A 24,511-nucleotide genomic window follows, 5' to 3' on the forward strand; every position below is an offset into this window, starting at 1 on the left:
TAAAGACACTTCATAGTGACTTAATAGTGATTATAATAAACAGCCTATGTCGTGATTGTTATGGGGCTTTTAAGCCGTGACATCATTTTGTAGGCAGAGGAGAATCTGCCCCCAGAGCATTTTCTGTCCCTCGCTATTTCAAAAAACGACTAAAAAATAACGACTAAAGTATAATTCTAACACTTTCCTTTCAACAACAAAGAGAAGAAAAATGTGTAAATAGTAAAAATAGTAAAAAGATTCACGGAAACTGGGGGCAGAAATTCTCCTCTGCCTACAAAATGATGTCATACTTAACAGCCCTATGTAGTAGCTAGATCAGATTGTGTTTATAATAGAACGCCGGCGCGCCTCCGTCATCTCCACCAAAAACAAGCGCTCCGCCTCCACCCTTGTTGTTCCATTGTTGGAACCGGGATGTTGTTTTGATACACGCCTACTAGAACACACACACACACACACACACACACACAGTCACAGTCAGTCACACACAGCGACAGCGAGGCGGAGACTAGACCGGAGAGAGAGAGCCAACAACATGGACCCAAACACCACCATCCTTCGAGTCAAAAGGAAGCGGGGGACCGACCCCGCCGACGCTTTACTGCTGGCATGCAAGAAAAGGCGTCCCCAGAGCCCGGCGGAGACGATACCGGAGCCCGGCGACCAGGAGGTGGAGAACTCTGTGTTCAAACTGGTGGCGACGGTAGCGACACAGGTGAGGAGAGAAAGAGACACAGAGACACAGAGGGCCGTCCATGTTCTTTACAAAGAAGAAGGCACCGGGATACGTCAGTGACGTCACACACACTGGTGCCATCATGTCCGATTATTATAAGCCACTGTTTCTCAAAGTTTAACATTTTCAAGGTCTCCCCGGCCTGGAAGACCACCCATTTTCAATATTGAACTATGTCATTAATATACCTTAGAGGTGTAAAAAATATATTATATACTTTGTGTGGAATTTTAAAAAAAAAAGTTCCCCCTCTTCTGTGTTGCCTAGAACTGGAGGATTGATTTTGGGGTTTGTATTGTAAAGTACAACGGTTTGATGTCATCAAGTTGTACTTTACAATACAAACCCCAAAATCAATCCTCCAGTTCTAGGCAACACAGAAGAGGGGGAACCTTTTTTTATTATTATTTCCACACAACTCCAAATTGACATTTAACATTGACATTAATGACATAGTTCAATATTGGAAATGGGTGGTCTTCCCCTTTAACGGGTTCATTTGGTTCCATTTGTTCACTGTCAGAGTTAGAAACTTGTATGGGTCAATTTATACTACCCTAAAGGAACCCACAGTCCCTGGAATCCACTTTGAGAACCACTGTTAATATTGGTCATGGTTGCAGTTTCTTGGCTTGTTTTCTTATAATAGTTGTTTTTATTTGGGCTTGTTTCACAATTTTAAAATCGTTTTAACTATAGAGGTTAAAAAGCCCCCCAAACAATGAATTATGTATTTGCCATGAATCAATTCTGAAAACGTGTTGTGGGCTTGTGGCAGGACTCAGGAGTGGCCCCCATATCAGGTTTGTTGTGTTGTTAGAATGTTCCAAATATTCCACATTTTATTTCAAGATGTCTTGGAAAAATCTGCAACTTCAACGCGGTTCAAGGACCCTCGAGTCCCAACGACTTCCGCAAGCCAGACGTCACTGTCGAATCCTTGGTAGTGCTGGGTGTTAGCTTAAGCTAGGATAGCAGATAATGACGTTTTATTTTAATTTTCCAAATGTACAACTCTACTATCGTGTACACGGGACGCGCAGTCACGTTGTCTGATTCGCGTAAGCCAACCAGTTCTAAGTAACTAGTTGAGACTGATTTATAAAAAAACAAAAAACAAATGCTGAAACATTCCTGGCACAGTTAGTTAGCCGTTGTCGAGCTAATGGAGACGTCATTATCATGCCATCTATTCATACGTCACTTCAGCCAGCGTGTCCCGAGGTGCAAGGGCAATATTTCATATCCACAAATCTCCCTCCCCTGCCCCTTTGTATATACGTTCTGTTTGCCTTACTGTTCCTTGTTCTTTCTTATTATCTTTTTCTGACTATATCTACTGCATAGTACTGTGTTCTATTCGTCTGTCATTCAATGTTATATGAGATACTTTAATGGTTTCCTGTGGAAATAAGCTTAGTCTTTTCTAGGATCGCCTTTTAGTAGACCTTGTACCATCATGAAACTGTACCTTTCCTATGCAAACTTCTAATAAAGTCTTCAATCAGTCAATCAATCTACATTTAGTCATTCTAAGCCAGGGGTGGGCAACTTTGATGATGGAGAGGGCCACTATATTTATTTACACACTCACTCCAGAGGGCCACATTTCACATAATACATTAAAAAATAGCAGATCTACAAGCTCAAAACGCGTCGCACTGCCATGTCAACATCAAGTTTAATTATGACGCCTCATAAAAAATCAATAGGCCTATATCTAGCTGATTTTGATTGCCCATAGATAAATTTGTAACAACATATCAACCTTTTAGAAATATTTACTAGTAGACTAGTGGTTCTTAAACTTTTAAATTCCAAGGTCTCCCTTTAAAAGGAGCTACATTATAGTCAACTGTTTCAAAAAAAAATATGTTTTAAAAATATCTTATAATTAAGATTAAGCTTCATATATGTGTTTCTATTCAAAAATGACCACAAAAAGCATAAAATATGATAAAATAATCATTTTGGCCATTGTCAGGCCGACTTTGTTTACATCCCTTATCAATCCATATAAAAGAATAGAAGAGAGATATAAACAAAGTCAGCCTGACAACTGCCAAAATGATTATTTTATCATTGTTTTACGCTTTTTGTGGTCATTTTTGAATAGAAACGGATATATGAACTTTAATCTTTTTTTTATAAAATATTTTCGAAACATTTTTATTTTATTTTTATTTTAGTGTCGGTTTTTCAAGAAAGAGTTGACTATTAGCTCCTTTAAATCTGACGGTGTACAAATGCAACCAAATGGACCCGTTACGCTGTCAGAGTTACAGACTTGTAAGGGTCAATTTAGATCCCAGTAAAGGGAACCTAGAGAGTCCCTGGAATCCACTTTGAGAACCATTGATCTAGACTTTGACTTGGCATTAATACGTTTATTTAAATATTACTATGCTACAATCAAAACACACTCACCAGTCTAGTAGCAGGATTAGTATCAAGATTAGCATAGATGTGTTATCGATGTGAACATTGCATATATCTATGTATGTAAGAATTGATATCATGCATCTATGATAGTGTTGATCCAAGGCTAAGACATCAGGGTGTAAAACTATCAAGATTTAATGTAATGGTAATTTGTATGCCTATAACTATTGCCCATACATTCTGCTACCTACCAGACAATTTGCCTGTATACATGTTGTAACTTTTCGTACACTGCAAAATGTACAGCAGTTTCCAGGTTTTTTGACTTTGTAAATAGTAGTACTGGAAAAGTTTTGGAATTAATCAAGGGTCCTGGAAAAAATAGCTATGCATTGCAGTGATGTTACTAGGTTTTCAATGTAATGGGTCCCGGGACCCACAGGTGGTCATTCAAATGGGTCCCAGAAAAGTTTTATGAGTCCTCAATACAATGTTTTCGAGCGCTGTGAGCTTGTAGATCGGCTATTTTCAAAATGTTTGCCTATTTCTTATATTTATTTTACACTTTGGCTAATGTTTGAACTTAGAACTACTAAAACTACTAAAACATGTGCCCCTAATGAATTCGGGCGCGCAAAATGGCGTCAGACGTCGGTGGAATCAAAACATTGACGTTTCTATCGCCTGTTTAAGACTTTCTATGTGGATTTTATTTGTGTTAACGTAGGGTAAAGTAGGATGCTTTCACTCATGAACAATGGTGGTGTCTGTGGAATTTTAAAATGTTTTTATTTTACCGCGACCCGGTAAATTATTTTAACATGGACTCCAATGGAGGCGCATCCCCGGGACCCCAGGACCATGACATGAATGAGTCCCTGGGCGACTTGAATGAGTTTTTGATGCGGGATGCGCACGTAATGACATCACTGGCATTGTTTTTGGTTATTGATGTTAAGACCTCTGAAATGACAAATTAAACATTGACCAAATTGTCAAATATTAGAGGCAGAAATTGGGAAAATAGACGATCTACATGCTCACAACGCCTCGCAACGCGAGGCATTGTGAGCATGTAGATCGGCTATTTTCACAATACAACCGTGTTATACAAAATTCCTCTACTCTTATGCCTCATTCACATACAGAAAAGCCAAGCTAATGGTTTGCTTGGTAATTCAATGTATTCTCTATGCAAACCAGCTTTTAAAATTTCCAAGCTGGAAAAAAAGCTTGGAAATGTTTAAAGCTGGTTTGCATAGAGAATACATTGAATTACCAAGCAAACCATTAGCTTGGCTTCTCTCAGTGTGAATGTAGCATAAGTGCTCGTCAGGGTGGGGGGTCCCCAGTTCAAATATGATTATTTCGGGGGTCACGGCCTGAAAAAGTTGAGAACCACTGGCATACACCACCTGTCTTTGGGCATTGCGCATAGGAGTAAGCGACTCGTTATTGAGCTGAATTATTGTTATATAGTCCTGGAAATTGGGTTAAATATTCTGGAAAAGTTTTGGAAATTAATTGGTAAAGATGTGTGGGAACCCTGTAAATAGTAAAAGTTGAGTGTGGATAAAGTAGATGCTGGTCAAATCTTGGAAACCATGTATGTTATATATGTTCTTTACTTGCATGAATATCAATATGATGGGTCAGATGTTCAATTATGATCATAATAATTACAATATTCTCCCATTTTGTGTTGTAATCATGCCATCAAATCAGAAGACAAACTCAAGTATCATTATAGGTGACCTGTAAATACCATTTTAAAGTATAAGCTGCACCAACGAATTTATCTAACGAACATGTATGCTGCCTGATTCTGGTTTGAAAAATAGAATAGTGGAACTGGCCACAACTGCAACCACCTAGACTGCATTATTCGCTAAATCGCTATGATTGATATAGAATTTCTAACACCCTTAAATTAGACATGTTTTCTTTTTCTTTTTTAGTAAATATTTGACCTGTCAATGAGGAAAATAGCAAATCACAGCTGATTAATCATGTCTGTAAATATTTAAGCTCCTACACAGTTTTTAAGGGGTAATTAATTACACACAGGTTGTATTGTGATGATCGGGCTCCATTCAGACTCTGTGTGTTGTGAACTTGTGACATTTCATAATTAAGCAATATTACACGAGAGGGTGATACAACTGTTGCCCTTAAAAAAAACACCTCAACTTTATTTCATTGTAATTATTTAAGATATTCGATAGGAATTTGTAATGTTTTAATGCCACATTTAGCTACTGTGTCCCTGAACGTCACATGAAAACCGCTAGCCAGCCGCCTAGCATAGTGTGGGGAGAGAGGCGCGCTTGCTGTCTTTCGTGACCAACGCAGCTGATTTCTTTACTTGATGAGAGACAGTGCAGTAGTGCTCGTTATATGCACGGTTGGAGAGCCTGTTTTCCATTGAGAGCCCGACTACCTGTTGTATAATAATTCTTCCCCTCTCATCTCCAGGACGCTCCGGTCCAGACACAGGTCCGCGAGGCTCTTGCTCGGCCCCGCGTGGCCCATGCCCTGCGTCCCTCTGCAGCCAGCTCCCAACGGGTCCTCGGGGACCTACGGAGTGCCAAATGGAGCACTCGGCGAGAAGAGCGCTACCGGATCCTCTCCAGCCACCGCGCGGGGCTGTCGAGCCCTGCAGCGCGGCAGCAGAACCCCGTGAGAGACTCCTCCGAGAGGGCAGACGAGACGGAGCGGGACGGGAAAGAGCAGGATAAATGCTGGGGTCTCGGAGACGTGCAAGTGGTTGACCTTGTACACGAGGATGAAGAGGACCAGAACAAAACCCCTGGCAAGGTGAGTTAATCCACATGTGTCACCTACTGTCATTCTGTCCCTTTCCATACCCTTGTAGCTCTGTATTCACTCATTCTCTGTCCCTTTCCATACCCTTGTAGCACTGTATTCACTCATTCTTTGTCCCTTTCCATACCCTTGTAGCACTGTATTCACTCATTCTTTGTCCCTTTCCATACCCTTGTAGCACTGTATTCACTCATTCTTTGTCCCTTTCCATACCCTTGTAGCTCTGTATTCACTCATTCTTTGTCCCTTTCCATACCCTTGTAGCACTGTATTCACTCATTCTTTGTCCCTTTCCATACCCTTGTAGCACTGTATTCACTCATTCTCTGTCCCTTTCCATACCCTTGTAGCTCTGTATTCACTCATTCTTTGTCCCTTTCCATACCCTTGTAGCTCTGTATTCACTCATTCTCTGTCCCTTTCCATACCCTTGTAGCTCTGTATTCACTCATTCTCTGTCCCTTTCCATACCCTTGTAGCACTGTATTCACTCATTCTCTGTCCCTTTCCATACCCTTGTAGCTCTGTATTCACTCATTCTCTGTCCCTTTCCATACCCTTGTAGCTCTGTATTCACTCATTCTCTGTCCCTTTCCATACCCTTGTAGCTCTGTATTCACTCATTCTGTCCCTTTCCATACCCTTGTAGCTCTGTATTCACTCATTCTCTGTCCCTTTCCATACCCTTGTAGCTCTGTATTCACTCATTCTGTCCCTTTCCATACCCTTGTAGCTCTGTATTCACTCATTCTCTGTCCCTTTCCATACCCTTGTAGCTCTGTATTCACTCATTCTGTCCCTTTCCATACCCTTGTAGCTCTGTATTCACTCATTCTCTGTCCCTTTCCATACCCTTGTAGCACTGTATTCACTCATTCTCTGTCCCTTTCCATACCCTTGTAGCTCTGTATTCACTCATTCCCTGTCCCTTTCCATACCCTTGTAGCTCTGTATTCACTCATTCTCTGTCCCTTTCCATACCCTTGTAGCTCTGTATTCACTCATTCTCTGTCCCTTTCCATACCCTTGTAGCACTGTATTCACTCATTCTCTGTCCCTTTCCATACCCTTGTAGCTCTGTATTCACTCATTCTCTGTCCCTTTCCATACCCTTGTAGCTCTGTATTCACTCATTCTTTGTCCCTTTCCATACCCTTGTAGCTCTGTATTCACTCATTCTTTGTCCCTTTCCATACCCTTGTAGCTCTGTATTCACTCATTCTTTGTCCCTTTCCATACCCTTGTAGCTCTGTATTCACTCATTCTCTGTCCCTTTCCATACCCTTGTAGCTCTGTATTCACTCATTCTGTCCCTTTCCATACCCTTGTAGCTCTGTATTCACTCATTCTCTGTCCCTTTCCATACCCTTGTAGCTCTGTATTCACTCATTCTCTGTCCCTTTCCATACCCTTGTAGCTCTGTATTCACTCATTCTCTGTCCCTTTCCATACCCTTGTAGCTCTGTATTCACTCATTCTCTGTCCCTTTCCATACCCTTGTAGCTCTGTATTCACTCATTCTCTGTCCCTTTCCATACCCTTGTAGCACTGTATTCACTCATTCTCTGTCCCTTTCCATACCCTTGTAGCACTGTATTCACTCATTCTTTGTCCCTTTCCATACCCTTGTAGCTCTGTATTCACTCATTCTCTGTCCCTTTCCATACCCTTGTAGCTCTGTATTCACTCATTCTCTGTCCCTTTCCATACCCTTGTAGCTCTGTATTCACTCATTCTTTGTCCCTTTCCATACCCTTGTAGCTCTGTATTTACTCATTCTCTGTCCCTTTCCATACCCTTGTAGCTCTGTATTCACTCATTCTCTGTCCCTTTCCATACCCTTGTAGCTCTGTATTCACTCATTCTCTGTCCCTTTCCATACCCTTGTAGCTCTGTATTCACTCATTCTCTGTCCCTTTCCATACCCTTGTAGCTCTGTATTCACTCATTCTTTGTCCCTTTCCATACCCTTGTAGCTCTGTATTTACTCATTCTCTGTCCCTTTCCATACCCTTGTAGCTCTGTATTCACTCATTCTCTGTCCCTTTCCATACCCTTGTAGCTCTGTATTCACTCATTCTCTGTCCCTTTCCATACCCTTGTAGCTCTGTATTCACTCATTCTTTGTCCCTTTCCATACCCTTGTAGCTCTGTATTCACTCATTCTCTGTCCCTTTCCATACCCTTGTAGCTCTGTATTCACTCATTCTCTGTCCCTTTCCATACCCTTGTAGCACTGTATTCACTCATTCTCTGTCCCTTTCCATACCCTTGTAGCTCTGTATTCACTCATTCTCTGTCCCTTTCCATACCCTTGTAGCTCTGTATTCACTCATTCTCTGTCCCTTTCCATACCCTTGTAGCACTGTATTCACTCATTCTTTGTCCCTTTCCATACCCTTGTAGCTCTGTATTCACTCATTCTCTGTCCCTTTCCATACCCTTGTAGCACTGTATTCACTCATTCTCTGTCCCTTTCCATACCCTTGTAGCACTGTATTCACTCATTCTCTGTCCCTTTCCATACCCTTGTAGCACTGTATTTACTCATTCTCTGTCCCTTTCCATACCCTTGTAGCTCTGTATTCACTCATTCTCTGTCCCTTTCCATACCCTTGTAGCACTGTATTCACTCATTCTCTGTCCCTTTCCATACCCTTGTAGCACTGTATTTACTCATTCTCTGTCCCTTTCCATACCCTTGTAGCTCTGTATTCACTCATTCTCTGTCCCTTTCCATACCCTTGTAGCACTGTATTCACTCATTCTCTGTCCCTTTCCATACCCTTGTAGCTCTGTATTCACTCATTCTCTGTCCCTTTCCATACCCTTGTAGCACTGTATTCACTCATTCTTTGTCCCTTTCCATACCCTTGTAGCTCTGTATTTACTCATTCTCTGTCCCTTTCCATACCCTTGTAGCTCTGTATTCACTCATTCTGTCCCTTTCCATACCCTTGTAGCTCTGTATTCACTCATTCTCTGTCCCTTTCCATACCCTTGTAGCTCTGTATTTACTCATTCTCTGTCCCTTTCCATACCCTTGTAGCTCTGTATTCACTCATTCTCTGTCCCTTTCCATACCCTTGTAGCTCTGTATTTACTCATTCTCTGTCCCTTTCCATACCCTTGTAGCTCTGTATTCACTCATTCTTTGTCCCTTTCCATACCCTTGTAGCTCTGTATTTACTCATTCTCTGTCCCTTTCCATACCCTTGTAGCTCTGTATTCACTCATTCTCTGTCCCTTTCCATACCCTTGTAGCTCTGTATTCACTCATTCTCTGTCCCTTTCCATACCCTTGTAGCTCTGTATTCACTCATTCTCTGTCCCTTTCCATACCCTTGTAGCTCTGTATTCACTCATTCTTTGTCCCTTTCCATACCCTTGTAGCTCTGTATTCACTCATTCTTTGTCCCTTTCCATACCCTTGTAGCTCTGTATTCACTCATTCTTTGTCCCTTTCCATACCCTTGTAGCTCTGTATTTACTCATTCTCTGTCCCTTTCCATACCCTTGTAGCTCTGTATTCACTCATTCTTTGTCCCTTTCCATACCCTTGTAGCTCTGTATTCACTCATTCTCTGTCCCTTTCCATACCCTTGTAGCTCTGTATTCACTCATTCTTTGTCCCTTTCCATACCCTTGTAGCTCTGTATTTACTCATTCTCTGTCCCTTTCCATACCCTTGTAGCTCTGTATTCACTCATTCTCTGTCCCTTTCCATACCCTTGTAGCTCTGTATTCACTCATTCTCTGTCCCTTTCCATACCCTTGTAGCTCTGTATTCACTCATTCTTTGTCCCTTTCCATACCCTTGTAGCTCTGTATTCACTCATTCTCTGTCCCTTTCCATACCCTTGTAGCTCTGTATTCACTCATTCTCTGTCCCTTTCCATACCCTTGTAGCTCTGTATTCACTCATTCTCTGTCCCTTTCCATACCCTTGTAGCACTGTATTCACTCATTCTCTGTCCCTTTCCATACCCTTGTAGCTCTGTATTCACTCATTCTCTGTCCCTTTCCATACCCTTGTAGCACTGTATTCACTCATTCTTTGTCCCTTTCCATACCCTTGTAGCTCTGTATTCACTCATTCTCTGTCCCTTTCCATACCCTTGTAGCACTGTATTCACTCATTCTCTGTCCCTTTCCATACCCTTGTAGCTCTGTATTCACTCATTCTCTGTCCCTTTCCATACCCTTGTAGCACTGTATTCACTCATTCTTTGTCCCTTTCCATACCCTTGTAGCTCTGTATTTACTCATTCTCTGTCCCTTTCCATACCCTTGTAGCTCTGTATTCACTCATTCTGTCCCTTTCCATACCCTTGTAGCTCTGTATTCACTCATTCTGTCCCTTTCCATACCCTTGTAGCTCTGTATTCACTCATTCTCTGTCCCTTTCCATACCCTTGTAGCTCTGTATTCACTCATTCTCTGTCCCTTTCCATACCCTTGTAGCTCTGTATTCACTCATTCTCTGTCCCTTTCCATACCCTTGTAGCACTGTATTCACTCATTCTCTGTCCCTTTCCATACCCTTGTAGCTCTGTATTCACTCATTCTCTGTCCCTTTCCATACCCTTGTAGCTCTGTATTCACTCATTCTCTGTCCCTTTCCATACCCTTGTAGCTCTGTATTCACTCATTCTCTGTCCCTTTCCATACCCTTGTAGCACTGTATTCACTCATTCTCTGTCCCTTTCCATACCCTTGTAGCTCTGTATTCACTCATTCTCTGTCCCTTTCCATACCCTTGTAGCACTGTATTCACTCATTCTTTGTCCCTTTCCATACCCTTGTAGCTCTGTATTCACTCATTCTCTGTCCCTTTCCATACCCTTGTAGCTCTGTATTCACTCATTCTCTGTCCCTTTCCATACCCTTGTAGCTCTGTATTCACTCATTCTCTGTCCCTTTCCATACCCTTGTAGCACTGTATTCACTCATTCTCTGTCCCTTTCCATACCCTTGTAGCACTGTATTCACTCATTCTTTGTCCCTTTCCATACCCTTGTAGCTCTGTATTCACTCATTCTCTGTCCCTTTCCATACCCTTGTAGCTCTGTATTCACTCATTCTCTGTCCCTTTCCATACCCTTGTAGCTCTGTATTCACTCATTCTTTGTCCCTTTCCATACCCTTGTAGCTCTGTATTTACTCATTCTCTGTCCCTTTCCATACCCTTGTAGCTCTGTATTCACTCATTCTCTGTCCCTTTCCATACCCTTGTAGCTCTGTATTCACTCATTCTCTGTCCCTTTCCATACCCTTGTAGCTCTGTATTCACTCATTCTCTGTCCCTTTCCATACCCTTGTAGCTCTGTATTCACTCATTCTTTGTCCCTTTCCATACCCTTGTAGCTCTGTATTTACTCATTCTCTGTCCCTTTCCATACCCTTGTAGCTCTGTATTCACTCATTCTCTGTCCCTTTCCATACCCTTGTAGCTCTGTATTCACTCATTCTCTGTCCCTTTCCATACCCTTGTAGCTCTGTATTCACTCATTCTTTGTCCCTTTCCATACCCTTGTAGCTCTGTATTCACTCATTCTCTGTCCCTTTCCATACCCTTGTAGCTCTGTATTCACTCATTCTCTGTCCCTTTCCATACCCTTGTAGCACTGTATTCACTCATTCTCTGTCCCTTTCCATACCCTTGTAGCTCTGTATTCACTCATTCTCTGTCCCTTTCCATACCCTTGTAGCACTGTATTCACTCATTCTTTGTCCCTTTCCATACCCTTGTAGCTCTGTATTCACTCATTCTCTGTCCCTTTCCATACCCTTGTAGCACTGTATTCACTCATTCTCTGTCCCTTTCCATACCCTTGTAGCTCTGTATTCACTCATTCTCTGTCCCTTTCCATACCCTTGTAGCACTGTATTCACTCATTCTTTGTCCCTTTCCATACCCTTGTAGCTCTGTATTCACTCATTCTCTGTCCCTTTCCATACCCTTGTAGCACTGTATTCACTCATTCTCTGTCCCTTTCCATACCCTTGTAGCTCTGTATTCACTCATTCTCTGTCCCTTTCCATACCCTTGTAGCTCTGTATTTACTCATTCTTTGTCCCTTTCCATACCCTTGTAGCTCTGTATTCACTCATTCTCTGTCCCTTTCCATACCCTTGTAGCACTGTATTCACTCATTCTTTGTCCCTTTCCATACCCTTGTAGCTCTGTATTCACTCATTCTCTGTCCCTTTCCATACCCTTGTAGCACTGTATTCACTCATTCTCTGTCCCTTTCCATACCCTTGTAGCACTGTATTCACTCATTCTCTGTCCCTTTCCATACCCTTGTAGCTCTGTATTCACTCATTCTCTGTCCCTTTCCATACCCTTGTAGCTCTGTATTCACTCATTCTTTGTCCCTTTCCATACCCTTGTAGCTCTGTATTTACTCATTCTCTGTCCCTTTCCATACCCTTGTAGCACTGTATTCACTCATTCTTTGTCCCTTTCCATACCCTTGTAGCTCTGTATTCACTCATTCTCTGTCCCTTTCCATACCCTTGTAGCTCTGTATTCACTCATTCTCTGTCCCTTTCCATACCCTTTTAGCTCTGTATTCACTCAGCAGTGTTAACATGTGATGACAGTCTAACAAAATAAAAAACATAATAAATGAAACGAGACTTGACATTGATGGAAATGTAGGGCTTCTATTAGTGCAACAGGAAATTGAGCAGTAGACAATTAGCTGACAAAACGCTCACTCTGTGTGTGTGTGTGTGTGTGTGTGTGTGTGTGTGTGTGTGTGTGTGTGTGTGTGTGTGTGTGTGTGTGTGTGTGTGTGTGTGTGTGTGTGTGTGTGTGTGTGTGTGTGTGTGTGTGTGTGTGTGTGTGTGTGTGTGGTCAAATGCCAAAGTCCAGTGTATCAGCAGGACTTGTAATAAATGTGTCCTGTCTCGGGGCATCTGTCTTTGTATCCTAACCCCTATATATGTTTAATTTGATCAAGTAAAGTAAGTAAAGTGATCTCTAAATTACTGCTTGTCCATATGGCTAGTACCAGGCCATCTTTGTAGCTTGTACCTGACTGGAGGTGCACGATAACCCACCGGATAGTGTGTCACCATAGTGGTGTAAAAAAAGAAACGATTCAGCAATGCATCACAATTTGGCCGTGCTCGATTTTGCATCGATGCAGTAATGTGACATAATCGATAATCGAATATGTTGTTCAGCAATGAAGATTGACTGAAGAAAAATGTGCCATGTTGTGCAGTAATATAGGAAAGTGTGATGCATCGTAGAATCGAATTCGTACCTGGTGAATTGTAATGGAATTGAATCGTGAGGCCAGTGCCAATGCACACCTTGTTGTGAGTATGTCAGCCACAAAGTTCCCAGGATGGACTTCCCTACCTCCTTCTTACAGCGTCTGTATATACTGTATATATATATATATATATATATATATATATATATATATATATATATATATATATATTTCTTTAAAGTAACTCCTCCCCTGTCATGTGGGTGTGTCCACAGACCCTGTCCTCGGACCCAGAGGAGATCCTATATATTTAAAGTAACTCTTCCCCTGTCATGTGGGTGTGTCCACAGACCCTGTCCTCGGACCCAGAGGAGATCCTATATATTTAAAGTAACTCTTCCCCTGTCATGTGGGTGTGTCCACAGACCCTGTCCTCGGACCCAGAGGAGATCCTATATATTTAAAGTAACTCTTCCCCTGTCATGTGGGTGTGTCCACAGACCCTGTCCTCGGAGCCAGAGGAGATCCTATATATTTAAAGTAACTCTTCCCCTGTCATGTGGGTGTGTCCACAGACCCTGTCCTCGGACCCAGAGGAGATCTAAAGTAACTCCTCCCCTGTCATGTGGGTGTGTCCACAGACCCTGTCCTCGGACCCAGAGGAGATCCTGTGCAACAACGTGAAGATGCTGCGGGAGCGTCTGAGCGTGTCCGCCGAGCAGCAAGGGGCGGAGCACCGGGAGCAGGAGGACGACTACGTCTACGACCTTTACTATCAGGAAACGGCCACGCCCGGCTGGATCCAGGACATCCTGTCCGTCAGGGCGTACGCAGACGAGGGAGAACTGGTGTGTGGATGGGCTGGATGATGGATGGACAGGCAGATGAATGAGTGACTGACGGCCTTGAGAATTGGAGCGAGTGAGTGTGCATATGATGGGGGAGCGAGCAAACCAATGAACGGATCCATGGGTGAAGCAGTGAGCATATGATGGGGGGAGTGCCGCGCTGCGAGCTTGTAGATCTGCTATTTTTGAAAAATCGTGAAAATTTGAATTTTGAACCGATTCTATAAGAGTCTTTTGAATCCTTCTAAGGTTTTTTGAAAAATGTATGTTTCTATGTCAGCAATCTGGCCAGCCATCGTCAAAGAAAAGGTCCTTTTCACTTCAACTGGAGCTCAGTTAGTCTGTTCTTGAGAGACTACTATGTCAGTGGTGCTCAAACCTTTTCATGTGAAGGACCCCCAAAATGATATTTATTTGGCCACGGACCCGCATCTCAAAATATTTAGTTCCAGGGACCACCCAGAAGCAAAATTTGAATTGGAAAAGGTTCACTTTGAAAATACATATATTCAAAGATTTGCACACATTTTCACGACTTTTTCAAAAATAGCAGATCTACAAGCTTGCAGCGCGGCACTCAGTGCTGTGCTGTGAGCTTGTATATCATTTGTATCATTTATATCATCTTGTATAAATATTAGTAGGAAACATGTTTGTATAGCTTAGTTTTAGTCTTGGAAAATCATAGGAGCTGAAACTAAAAGTTCATTTGAACGAGCATATCCTACCTCTCCTGCTTCGATGGTGGCTGAGGCATTGTTGCGTGCAGAATGCATATAGAATACTAGCAGCAGCACTACTGAAGCTGCATTTGCACACTCACTTGTAAACCTGTTATGCAGCCGTTCGTAGTAGCCATTTACTTGGCTCATGAATCGAGGGACACACACGTACTAGCATGCACATCTGTACCATACCTGTGCGTGAAAAGTTACTGGCCACACCGCACACCGCGGTACCCCGTTCTGCAACCGTTACGCCACTGGTATCACCCCGAATCACAGTGAATGTGGGCTTGGTCGTAGCCTAAGGCTGGGCTGTGACTTTAAATCAGATTGGAAACTTTTGCCCTGCAAGCTCACAATTTCACTATTTGTGCCACCATTGTATAACAAAGTAGAATACAAGGTAAAGTGGTTAAACATTGATTAAGTAGATTATAAAAAATGTCATTTCCGGACGATTTGTCGATCTTTAAGGAAAAAAAAAAGTTAAAAAAAGCATTAAATTGCTAGATTATTCAGTTATAATTTGGTTATTGGTTCTAAACCTCGAGTTTCAATATATCTTTTTAATTTATTGCCCAAGCCTATCATGGAACACAAACAATAGAAAGAAGTAAATTAAATAATTTTAACACTCATCTTTTATATTCTTTAATTACAATCTAAAATATGAACTCTTGTTGTAAAAAACTAAAGTTGTCCTTTAATTTAGGCGCGCAGATTGAAGTAATCTACTTTGCTTGATGGAACCCTCTTTAACACGTCACCAGAAGGAGAGGTTTTAGCTTTGTGTTTGTTTCCATGGCAGGTCCCTGACCAGGTGGTCCATGAAGAGGAGGTGTATGAGGATGAGGACGATGAGAACGAGGAAGGCAACTGGAGGAACGAATACCCAGACGAGGAGAGTGATGGAGACAGCGACAGAGAGGAGCGCTATGGCGGTACGTCCACATTTGTGACACAGTTTCAGCCCAAGTGATAACATCGGCCAATATGAGGCTTTAAACCACACTTTTAGCCATGTAATTTAACGTGGTGATATATATCGGTATCTTCAATCAATCAATCAAAACCTTATTTATATAGCACATTTAAAAACGATGTTGTCGACCAAAGTGCTTTACAACATAAGAAAAACAGTGGAATCGAAACAATACAACCAAAATACAAACAAATGAACAAGCAAGCGAGAAGAAAAATATCAATGTTGAAAATTAAAAGCTGTGGTTAAAAGCCAGATTAAAAAAGTGAGTCTTAAGGAGGGACTTAAAAACCTCAATAGACTGGGCAGACCTGACACAAAGAGGAAGGTCGTTCCACAGCCTAGGGGCGGCCACGGCAAAAGCGCGGTCGCCCCTAGTTATGAGTCGGGCAGTAGCAGTAGGGACCAATAAAGAAAGGTCAGCTGACCGTAAGGCTCTAACTGGGTTGTAACGTTCAACCAGGTAGGTAGGGGCCAGCCCGTTAATGGATTTAAAAGCAATTAAAAGGATTTTAAAATCAATTCTAAATTTGACGGGGAGCCAATGAAGAGAGGCCAGGACAGGGGAGATGTGGTCCCGCTTTTTGGTGCCAGTGAGTAGGCGTGCGGCCGCATTCTGGACCAACTGTAGGCGCTTTACTGATGCTTGGTCGATTTGTGGCCTGAGAACCCCTGGTCTAAGTGGTTAAACTGAAGTGATGTTGATGCATCACGGCACCCACTTTGGGGAAACCCTGCTATAAAGTTCCTCACCTGTGCTGCAGGTTACTGGGAGGAGGAGCACTCGTACAGCAGGAGGAGCTGGGAGAGCTACCAGAGGGAGGTGGTGCACCAGCTGAGTGGCAACGGGGAAGACCAAGACCATGATGATGATGAGGATGGTGGTGCCTCTGACTGAGCCATACGTACTGCAATGATACCTGTAGTGTTAGGGGAGTTTATATCCTCGCTGTCACCTGGAAACCCTGCATGTCCAGCCCCGTTACTTTTCAGGACATGAGGGGGAAATAAAATGTTTCCCAACGGATCCAATGTACTTATGATTTAGTTACAACTCTTGTTAATGCCTTTCATTGGTTCAATATGTATTAAAAAAAACTAAAACACACTTGACCACTTCCACGTAATTATATTACATTTAATTCAAAAATGGCAGATGTACGATAACATTAAGATAACAGTGTGTTATCAAACCTCTAAACCAAAAAGACACACTTGGTCACTTTCACTTGATTGTAATTATATATAGAGAGAGAGAGCAGATGTACAAGATCACAACGCGTCACATTGCGATGTGTTGTGAGCTGGTAGATCTGCATTTCTTTTAACTTTTGTGCGACAATATGACAAAGGAATTTGGAGATCAAGGTTTCTGATTGACAGCAATGATATTATTTCTGGATGGGGCCTGGCATATTTTTTTTTTTACTGTGGTGGAGTGAATATATGTGTGGGTGTTTGTTCCAAAGTGGATGTGCGTTAGACACTTTGCACATTAGTGTGGTATGCCTTGTATGCTTTGTGCAGTTAACACTCTTAAGTTAGTGAGACATGTCAATGCGTTTGCATTTCAGAGTGTTTGCATTTTTGTGCATGATAGGATTTGTTCTTGTGTGAGCGTGTGTGTGTGTGCGCGTTTCTTTTGTTCAACATTCCTCTTTATGATTGTTCTCTTGAATGCTTGTGAAGTTAACTCTTTTTTTGTAAATATGTAGATGTGTATAAAAAAAAGCTTTCAAAATAAATGTAAAACATCTCAAACTGTGACATTGTTTAATGAGGTGGGAAATGTAACACATTGTCAAAATGTTTGTATTTATTGATAAACTCTGTAATAAATTAGGTTAGAACATTGATAGGTCATCTTTAATCCCAGAGATTGAAGAAACTAAAACATTTCAGTGAACTGAGCAGCCAGAACTGCTTCTGTTGCAGAAGAAACTTGTAAAGTTCACAAAGTTTTTTTTTCTTCTTATCAGTGTAGTTGTAAACATACACAGATGAAATGGATAGTAGTCATACACAACTTTGTTTTAGGAGGAGGAGTACAGCTGGCTACCATAAAGACACAGCAGGTATATTGCACAGAGTTGGAGCCCTACCATATTCAGTACTTCTAGTGTGTGTGCACTGCTTTCTGCGAGTTGGGCCAGTGAGGTCAGGTATAGTAAACACTGGATCTCAGATCCACACTATGAGCGTCAATAACAAATATAAAATTAATTCTTTGTAATCACAGATGAGCAAGTTTCACAGCAGTGCAAACGGCTGGAACCACATTTTTTTTAAAGTAATCTGGTGAAGAATAGTACTATTTTGCACCATGCATCACAAAATGTCAACACCTGAATAAGGTTCAACTGATTGAACTCATAGATAATTGCATAATCAGGGCATTGCTACATTTCATAGACTTGTTAGGTAACATGTACATTTAGGGTACAACACTTCAGACATTCTGGAGCCCAAGGCAGAGTGGATTCAAAGTCGAGACTCAGGCAGCAATATTAGACGGTGGCCCAAAACCACACAGCAGCAGACATACAATATTCTGTTCCCCCGTTCAAGGAACCGGTCTAGATTCTTCACCGGTCGACTACAATGTTTCATCATCGAAAAGTATTCTTTGTACACACCAGAAAAGCTAGGTGAAACATCTCTTATTGGTATCTTACTGGTATTGAAGATACACAGCGCTGCTGGAACTAACTTACAGATTTAAAACGACATTTTACTACTTTAAATGGCAGATAAAAGGTGTAACTATCAAAGGGTTAGGGTTAGCAAATAGCCAGAGGATATGCAGTTAGTGCACGATGTCCCCGTTTTAAGATCATCCAGCTCATGAGCTTCTGAAAAGGAAGTTCCACCAATGCATATTTGCATATAGGTGGCAACTCAGACATTTTATTACAACTTTACAAAGTACTCAATATCTACCAAAATGCAAAACCACAAATAATGTAGTGTCATATTGTACTCTCTTAACAGGGAGAAGCAACAATACGAGAGGAATAAGAGATGTTTCATTCAGCCGTGTCACCTCAGTGTAACACTGGATTCCTGCAGTGCCAGACGCTGCATTTGGAGGACCCCAGTTGACTGTGACCGTTTGAACATATGGCAAGAGCACATGTTGGCAGGGAATGGTGGACGGAATATGTTATCACCTGTTTTTACATTGAGTGAAACTGTAAATGCTATCATTTGAACTGAAACTGCAGCCTCCTAGCTAGACAACTAACATTATGGACCTAACGTTTTTTATGAGGAGTCAACCTCAGAAGCAATCCACAGAAAGTAGTTATGAATATGATGAGTCACTTTCTTTTTTTTGTTATCAATTATTTTTATTTTCCAAAACATGAAATTAGAGACATACATATGAATAGAACAAGAAAAAGTAAAACATTGATCAAAAGAAAAATGCAATTAACAGACAAACAACACAAACAATAGCAAAACAAGAAAAGGAAAAGAAAACCCACCCACCCCCTTTCCCCGGACCAACACGGAATGTACAATAGTGCATGCCTGTGCTAGGCTGTTACCACTATATAGTGATTTCTTGAATCATAGCCTTAAGCTTATCTGCAATGTCCGACCACATATTAATGTTTTCTTCTTTTGCTCCGTGTAACCTTGCTATCGACTGCTCTAAATATACTATATCTAGAAAGGTCAAGGCCCACTGGCGGAACGTTAACGTATGAGGAGGTTTCCACCGCGTAGCTACCATCTTCTTCGCCGCCGTTAATCCAGCAAAGAAGATGCGCTTGCGTATATTGTTTAGTTGCAACTGTGAGACGTCATTTAATAAAAATAAAGAAGGAGAAGATATGATATTAATACTAAAAATAGTTGAAAGTTTGGAGGCAACCATATTCCGATGAGTCACTTTCTGACTCCTAACTATATGAGTTCATAACCAGTTATGAACCACGGTGTGGAGTCGGTGAACATATTTCAGCAGAGGCAGGGTTGAAGGGAAATGGAATTAAAAAATACATTTCAATTTAAGCGCTTTTGGTAGTCATGAAAAGAGGCAAAATGAAATGGAACGTAGGTCTAGGCAGAACAGCATTTCAGCACGGACGAGCCAACCAATAAATGTTCTAGCCCCGGACCTGGTCAACACATAGATACGCCCCTGGGGTAATAGATGGCTGACCCTTCTTGTTTAAAATGGCTAAAACATAATACTTATTAAAAACAATAACAATATACTTATTAAAAACAAGTTGAAAAAGGAAAACCATATACTGTCAGTACATACGCATACCAGGCTCTTTGTACCTTCCTCAATATCGAGTATTTCTAGTTATTTCTTTCTGATGTTATGAGTGCATTTCCCCTTGATCATGAGAACTAATTTAACAAAAAAATAAACTAGCAGGAGAAATGTAGGACATTTTTGCTGAATGTCATTCAAAGGTTAAAATAAACAAAATTCCTCTTTAAGCACTATGTTTTTTTTTTGGTAGTGTATGGAAGTATGCATTCCTACAGTATCACCGTCCAACCATCCCCACCCCCCAACCACCATCTCTACTACCAACAGACATACATTGTCAACGTGTCACATCAATTCATCTGATAAATGATAAACCTTTCCTCCTCATCACATCAACACAGGTTAACGTCCCTTGTGTGGTCCTCAGGGGATTGTCTGCCGTCGGGTTGCAGGAGGCTCTGGTTCATGTCTGGAATGTGAGTGTGAGGCTATTCGCTCTTGTCCAGCTCTGTGAGGACGCAGAAGCAGGTGTACTGAGTGAGATGAGTGATGCAGTCTGGAGCGGGAGAGACACAGGGAGAGGAGAGATGAGACCAGTTCACGTCACAGAATTTAGGTTTTTGCTCTATGTATGTCATCAAGAATAAAAATACAGATCATGCAATTAAATGGATGGCATTTAAGTATGCGATAACGTCTTGATGCTCGGTCATTATGGCGTATATGGACACGACGGGCTGATAATTATCAGCCTGAAGTGTCCATATAAGCCATAATGACCAAGCAGCAAGACCTTATAGCACTTATTACCCGGCTAATAAATACAATTAATGATTTGACTCAAAACTAAAAACAAAATGAAGTATTTCCTTGTTTACAGACGGCTGAAAGTGTTCCACAAGTGTTCGCGGGTCGCCTTGGAAAACAAGGAAGTGCTGATCAAATAAATCCATTTTCTGTTACTACGTCGTCTATTTCTCGCCTCAAATGTTTTTAAAAACATTCTTCAGAGCAACGTTTAGTTGTAAATGACGCTGTGTGTTTGTTTAGATGGCTGACATGTTGGATACGGTACTAAATCCACGCAGTGCATCCTGACTGCAGCAGCTGCTCTGAGCCGTTGATGAGCAGCGGTGAATTATAGAGCGGAGCGGTCATTATACGCCTATAATTCACTGCTGATTTCAGCGCAAGACCAATCAGAATCAAGCATTCTACCAAGCCGGGTAATAACTATGCATATACTGTGCAACAGAAGAACATAAAACGTTTTATGTGAAAAAAATGTTTTATGTGTGCTTATCTATGTGCTTGCTAGTGGCAGTCAAAAGCACTAATGTGAGTGTTGGCACCGTCACGGTATAAACTCACGCAGTAGCTTGGTGACGATGGGCGGGCGCTTGGACTCAGGCAGGTGGATGCCCATGAAGTAGACGGGCACCCCTGATAGGGCGATGCCGATGCCAATCAGGGAGTTGATGGTGTCACAGTAGAGAGGCACGGCCACCAGGAAGAGGGCACACAAACAGAACACCACCGGATACACCAAGGACAACTGGAAAGGAGACAGACAGACAGACAGACAGGCGGACCAAGTGACACGCGTTACAATCTTTAAGCGCTCTGTACTTTCAATTGTGCACTGCATGGGTCTTCGACAGGGGGTCCGGGACCACTAGGGGGTCCTCAGAGTTACTACAGGGGGTCCTCCAAATCATTGAGTGTTAGAAATGTTTTTGTCTTCTTTTTTTTAAATTAACCACTTGAACCCTAGTGTGCATATTCTTAGAACTTTAGCCAAAAATAGCAGATCTACAAGCTCAAAGGAAAGGAAAAAGAGCAGAGTGAAAGGTAAAGTGTATTGTATTGACGGTTCAAGTGGTTAAATATCTGAAAACACAAATTGACATGAATCCAAAATACACTGATGATTGTGCTGTCAAACGATAAAACTATATGGAATCTATGATAAGGTAGTGGGGGTCCCTGCTTCATCTCTCTCTCAACAAAGGGGTCCTTGGCCTGAAAATGTTGAAGACCCCTGATGTACTGTAAATACATTCTCATAATGTAATAATATGCTCATAGTGTAATAACATCACGAGCGCATAACGTATAACTTAATAACAGGTGTCTGCATAACGTAAAAGTATCAAGTCAGTATCATGGTCAGTATCACGTCAGGATGAGGTCAGTATTATCGTCAATATTATGTCAGTGTCATGGTCAGTATCACGTCAGTATCATGGTCAGTATCACGTCAGTATCATGGTCAGTATCATGGTCAGTATCACGTCAGTATCATGGTCAGTATCATGGTCAGTATCACGTCAGTATCATGGTCAGTATCATGGTCAGTATCATGTCAGGATCAGGTCAGTATTATTGTCAGTATCATGGTCAGTATCACGGTCAGTATCACGTCAGGATCAGGTCAGTATTATCGTCAATATTATCTGTCAGTATCGTGGTCAGTATTATGTCACTATCATGCCAGTACCATGGTCAGTATCACGTCAGTTCCGGTGTTGATTCTCCAGTGTGTTCCTTTTGCTCCTACCTTCAGTGGTCTGGGTCTGTCTGGCTCCTTCAGGCGGAGGTAGATCTGACCAGCGATGGACAGGCCCATGAAGAACCAGTAGCTGAAGCTGTAGTAGTTGATGAGCTGGAATACATCTTCCACGGTCAAGTAGATCAAAGACATGACACACTGGGAAACAAAGAGGTAATATTGTATGTCACATTGTGATGTCTAGAAACACCATTATAAAACAGACACATCCCACTGTGTGTATGATGGCCTCCACTAGAGGGAGACAACTGCCCATCGCTGCCACAAACAACATTGTGTTATCACAGTTTCTCAACATTTCAAATTTCAAGGTCTCCCCTTAACTCTGGCAGTGTACAAATGGAACCAAATGAACCTGTGTACACTGTCAGAGTTACAGACTTGTATGGGTCAATTTAGACCCCCGGCCTAAAGGAACCCACAGAGTCCCTGGAATCCACTTTGAGAACCCCTGTGTTATCATATCGGGAAGAAACCTCTTATCTCCAAAATCTAACTCCCTGTATTTCTTTAGTAAATAAATAATAAAAAATAAATAAATACAATAATAATAAATGACAGGATAGACGAGAGCATGTCAATTCACTCAAGTTATTTGAGGTTGTTTGTGCCTTCCTCAACCTTTTGCATCACTGTTCTGAGGAACGTGATGCATCTAGTTCTCACTCAACACTTTCACAGTGCACATGAACAGAGTTTAATACAAAATGTAAAGGATGTTACTGAGCTGTGAGCTCATGTAGCAGAGTGAAGCCCTTTGCACACAGGACAGTTGCGTTTCTTTCGTTTGCGGCATGAATAAAACGCATTGGATTTGGTGTGCAATGCTGTGCGGAATCGGCGCTGCGGATCCCAAAAGGAGTCATAAAAGGAGTGATGAGTTTTTTACCGCATGCGACAAGACGCACGAATCGAACTGGGTTCGATAGAGAAAAAAACGCACGGCCGCAGCCACTCGTCGCACGGCCAATTCGGATCCGGTGTGCATGAGGTCGTAGAGAATCATTGTTTTCTTTTTAAAAAGTGAAATTGTCCGTTTTATCCGTACGGATAAACGCGCCTGTGTGCAAAGGGCTTAACTCACTGCCTCAGCCTCAGAAAGTCTAATGTCTCCCCCAGTCCATAGGGATATCCCTTTGGTCTGGTGGTTAAGATGTTGGACTTTCACGCGGGAGACCCGGGTTATGCCCTTTGCACACCGGCGCGTTTATCCGCACGGATAAAACGGACAATTTCATTTTTTAAAAAGAAAACAATGATTCTCTACGACCTCATGCACACCGGATCCGAATTAGCCGTGCGACGAGTGGCTGCGGTCGTGTGTTTTCTCTCTCTCAATCGAACCCAGTTCGATTTGTGCGTCTTGTACGTCGCATGCGGGAAAAAAACTCATGACTCCTTTTATGACTCCTTTTGGGATCCGCAGCGCCGATTCCGCACACCAAATCCAATGGGTTTTATTCATGCAGCAAACGAAAAATAAAAACGCAACTGTCCTGTGTGCAAAGGGCTTTAGAATCCCGGGCGTTCCACTCACATTGAAGAGCAGGGCGGGCACCGGGGTGAACCTGGTCACATGGATCATGGACAGAGCATCAGGCAGGTGGCCTTCCCGAGAGCCCACGAAGAACAACCTGCAGAGGACACACAGACATGGAAACAGTGGCTTTAACATTCCTTTCAGGGGCGTCAATTGGGTATGGCAGGGGTATGCAGCTGCCATACCCTGGGTCCAGGGGGGAAAATAAAAGTTACTTTTGAAATATAAATCCATGAATGTCTCTTTGTCTATCTGCGTTGGTTATAATGTTGTTAAATTACAGTAAAATAACTACAAATCAATGCAAAATTTTACAACATGGTCACTTTAACAATTGCGACCGTAGGTCGCAGTTACTTTTACACTCTCATACTATCCAAACCTCCACCAGCTGTCTGTCCTTCCTTCCTTCCTTCCGTCACGTCACTCGT

The 24,511-nt window shown here is 42.0% G+C and overlaps 2 protein-coding genes across 2 annotated transcripts in view; one reads left to right on the forward strand and one right to left on the reverse strand.

Annotated features, from left to right (window-relative positions):
- Positions 1-509: 509 nt before the first annotated feature.
- On the forward strand, positions 510-17,467 carry slc7a6os (solute carrier family 7 member 6 opposite strand). Its single transcript, XM_080729720.1, has 5 exons — positions 510-718; positions 5,597-5,938; positions 13,821-14,027; positions 15,561-15,693; positions 16,499-17,467. The coding sequence occupies exons 1-5, from the start codon at positions 539-541 to the stop codon at positions 16,630-16,632; spliced, it is 996 nt and encodes a 331-aa protein (XP_080585846.1). The 5' UTR covers positions 510-538; the 3' UTR covers positions 16,633-17,467.
- A 2,989-nt stretch (positions 17,468-20,456) lies between these two features.
- slc7a6 (solute carrier family 7 member 6) overlaps positions 20,457-24,511 on the reverse strand; it is a gene marked incomplete at its 3' end in the record, with an annotated part of 29,046 nt that continues 24,991 nt past the window's right edge. Inside the window, exons 6-9 of the mRNA XM_080729729.1 lie at positions 24,078-24,174; positions 22,529-22,678; positions 21,340-21,523; positions 20,457-20,524 (exon numbers count right to left, since the gene is read on the reverse strand). Of these exons, the coding sequence (XP_080585855.1) occupies positions 20,457-20,524; positions 21,340-21,523; positions 22,529-22,678; positions 24,078-24,174 (499 nt within the window). The remainder of the gene's footprint in view (positions 20,525-21,339; positions 21,524-22,528; positions 22,679-24,077; positions 24,175-24,511) is intronic.

Source organism: Nannobrachium achirus (genome assembly GCF_963921795.1).
Source record: "Nannobrachium achirus genome assembly, chromosome: 7".
NCBI lineage: Eukaryota > Metazoa > Chordata > Actinopteri > Myctophiformes > Myctophidae > Nannobrachium > Nannobrachium achirus.

Coding starts and splice junctions, on each gene's coding strand:
- slc7a6os (XM_080729720.1), top strand. CDS start 539: ATGGACCCAAACACCACCATCCTTCGAGTCAAAAGGAAGCGGGGGACC. Junction 719..5,596: donor TGGCGACGGTAGCGACACAG/GTGAGGAGAGAA, acceptor TCTCATCTCCAG/GACGCTCCGGTCCAGACACA. Junction 14,028..15,560: donor ACGCAGACGAGGGAGAACTG/GTGTGTGGATGG, acceptor TTTCCATGGCAG/GTCCCTGACCAGGTGGTCCA.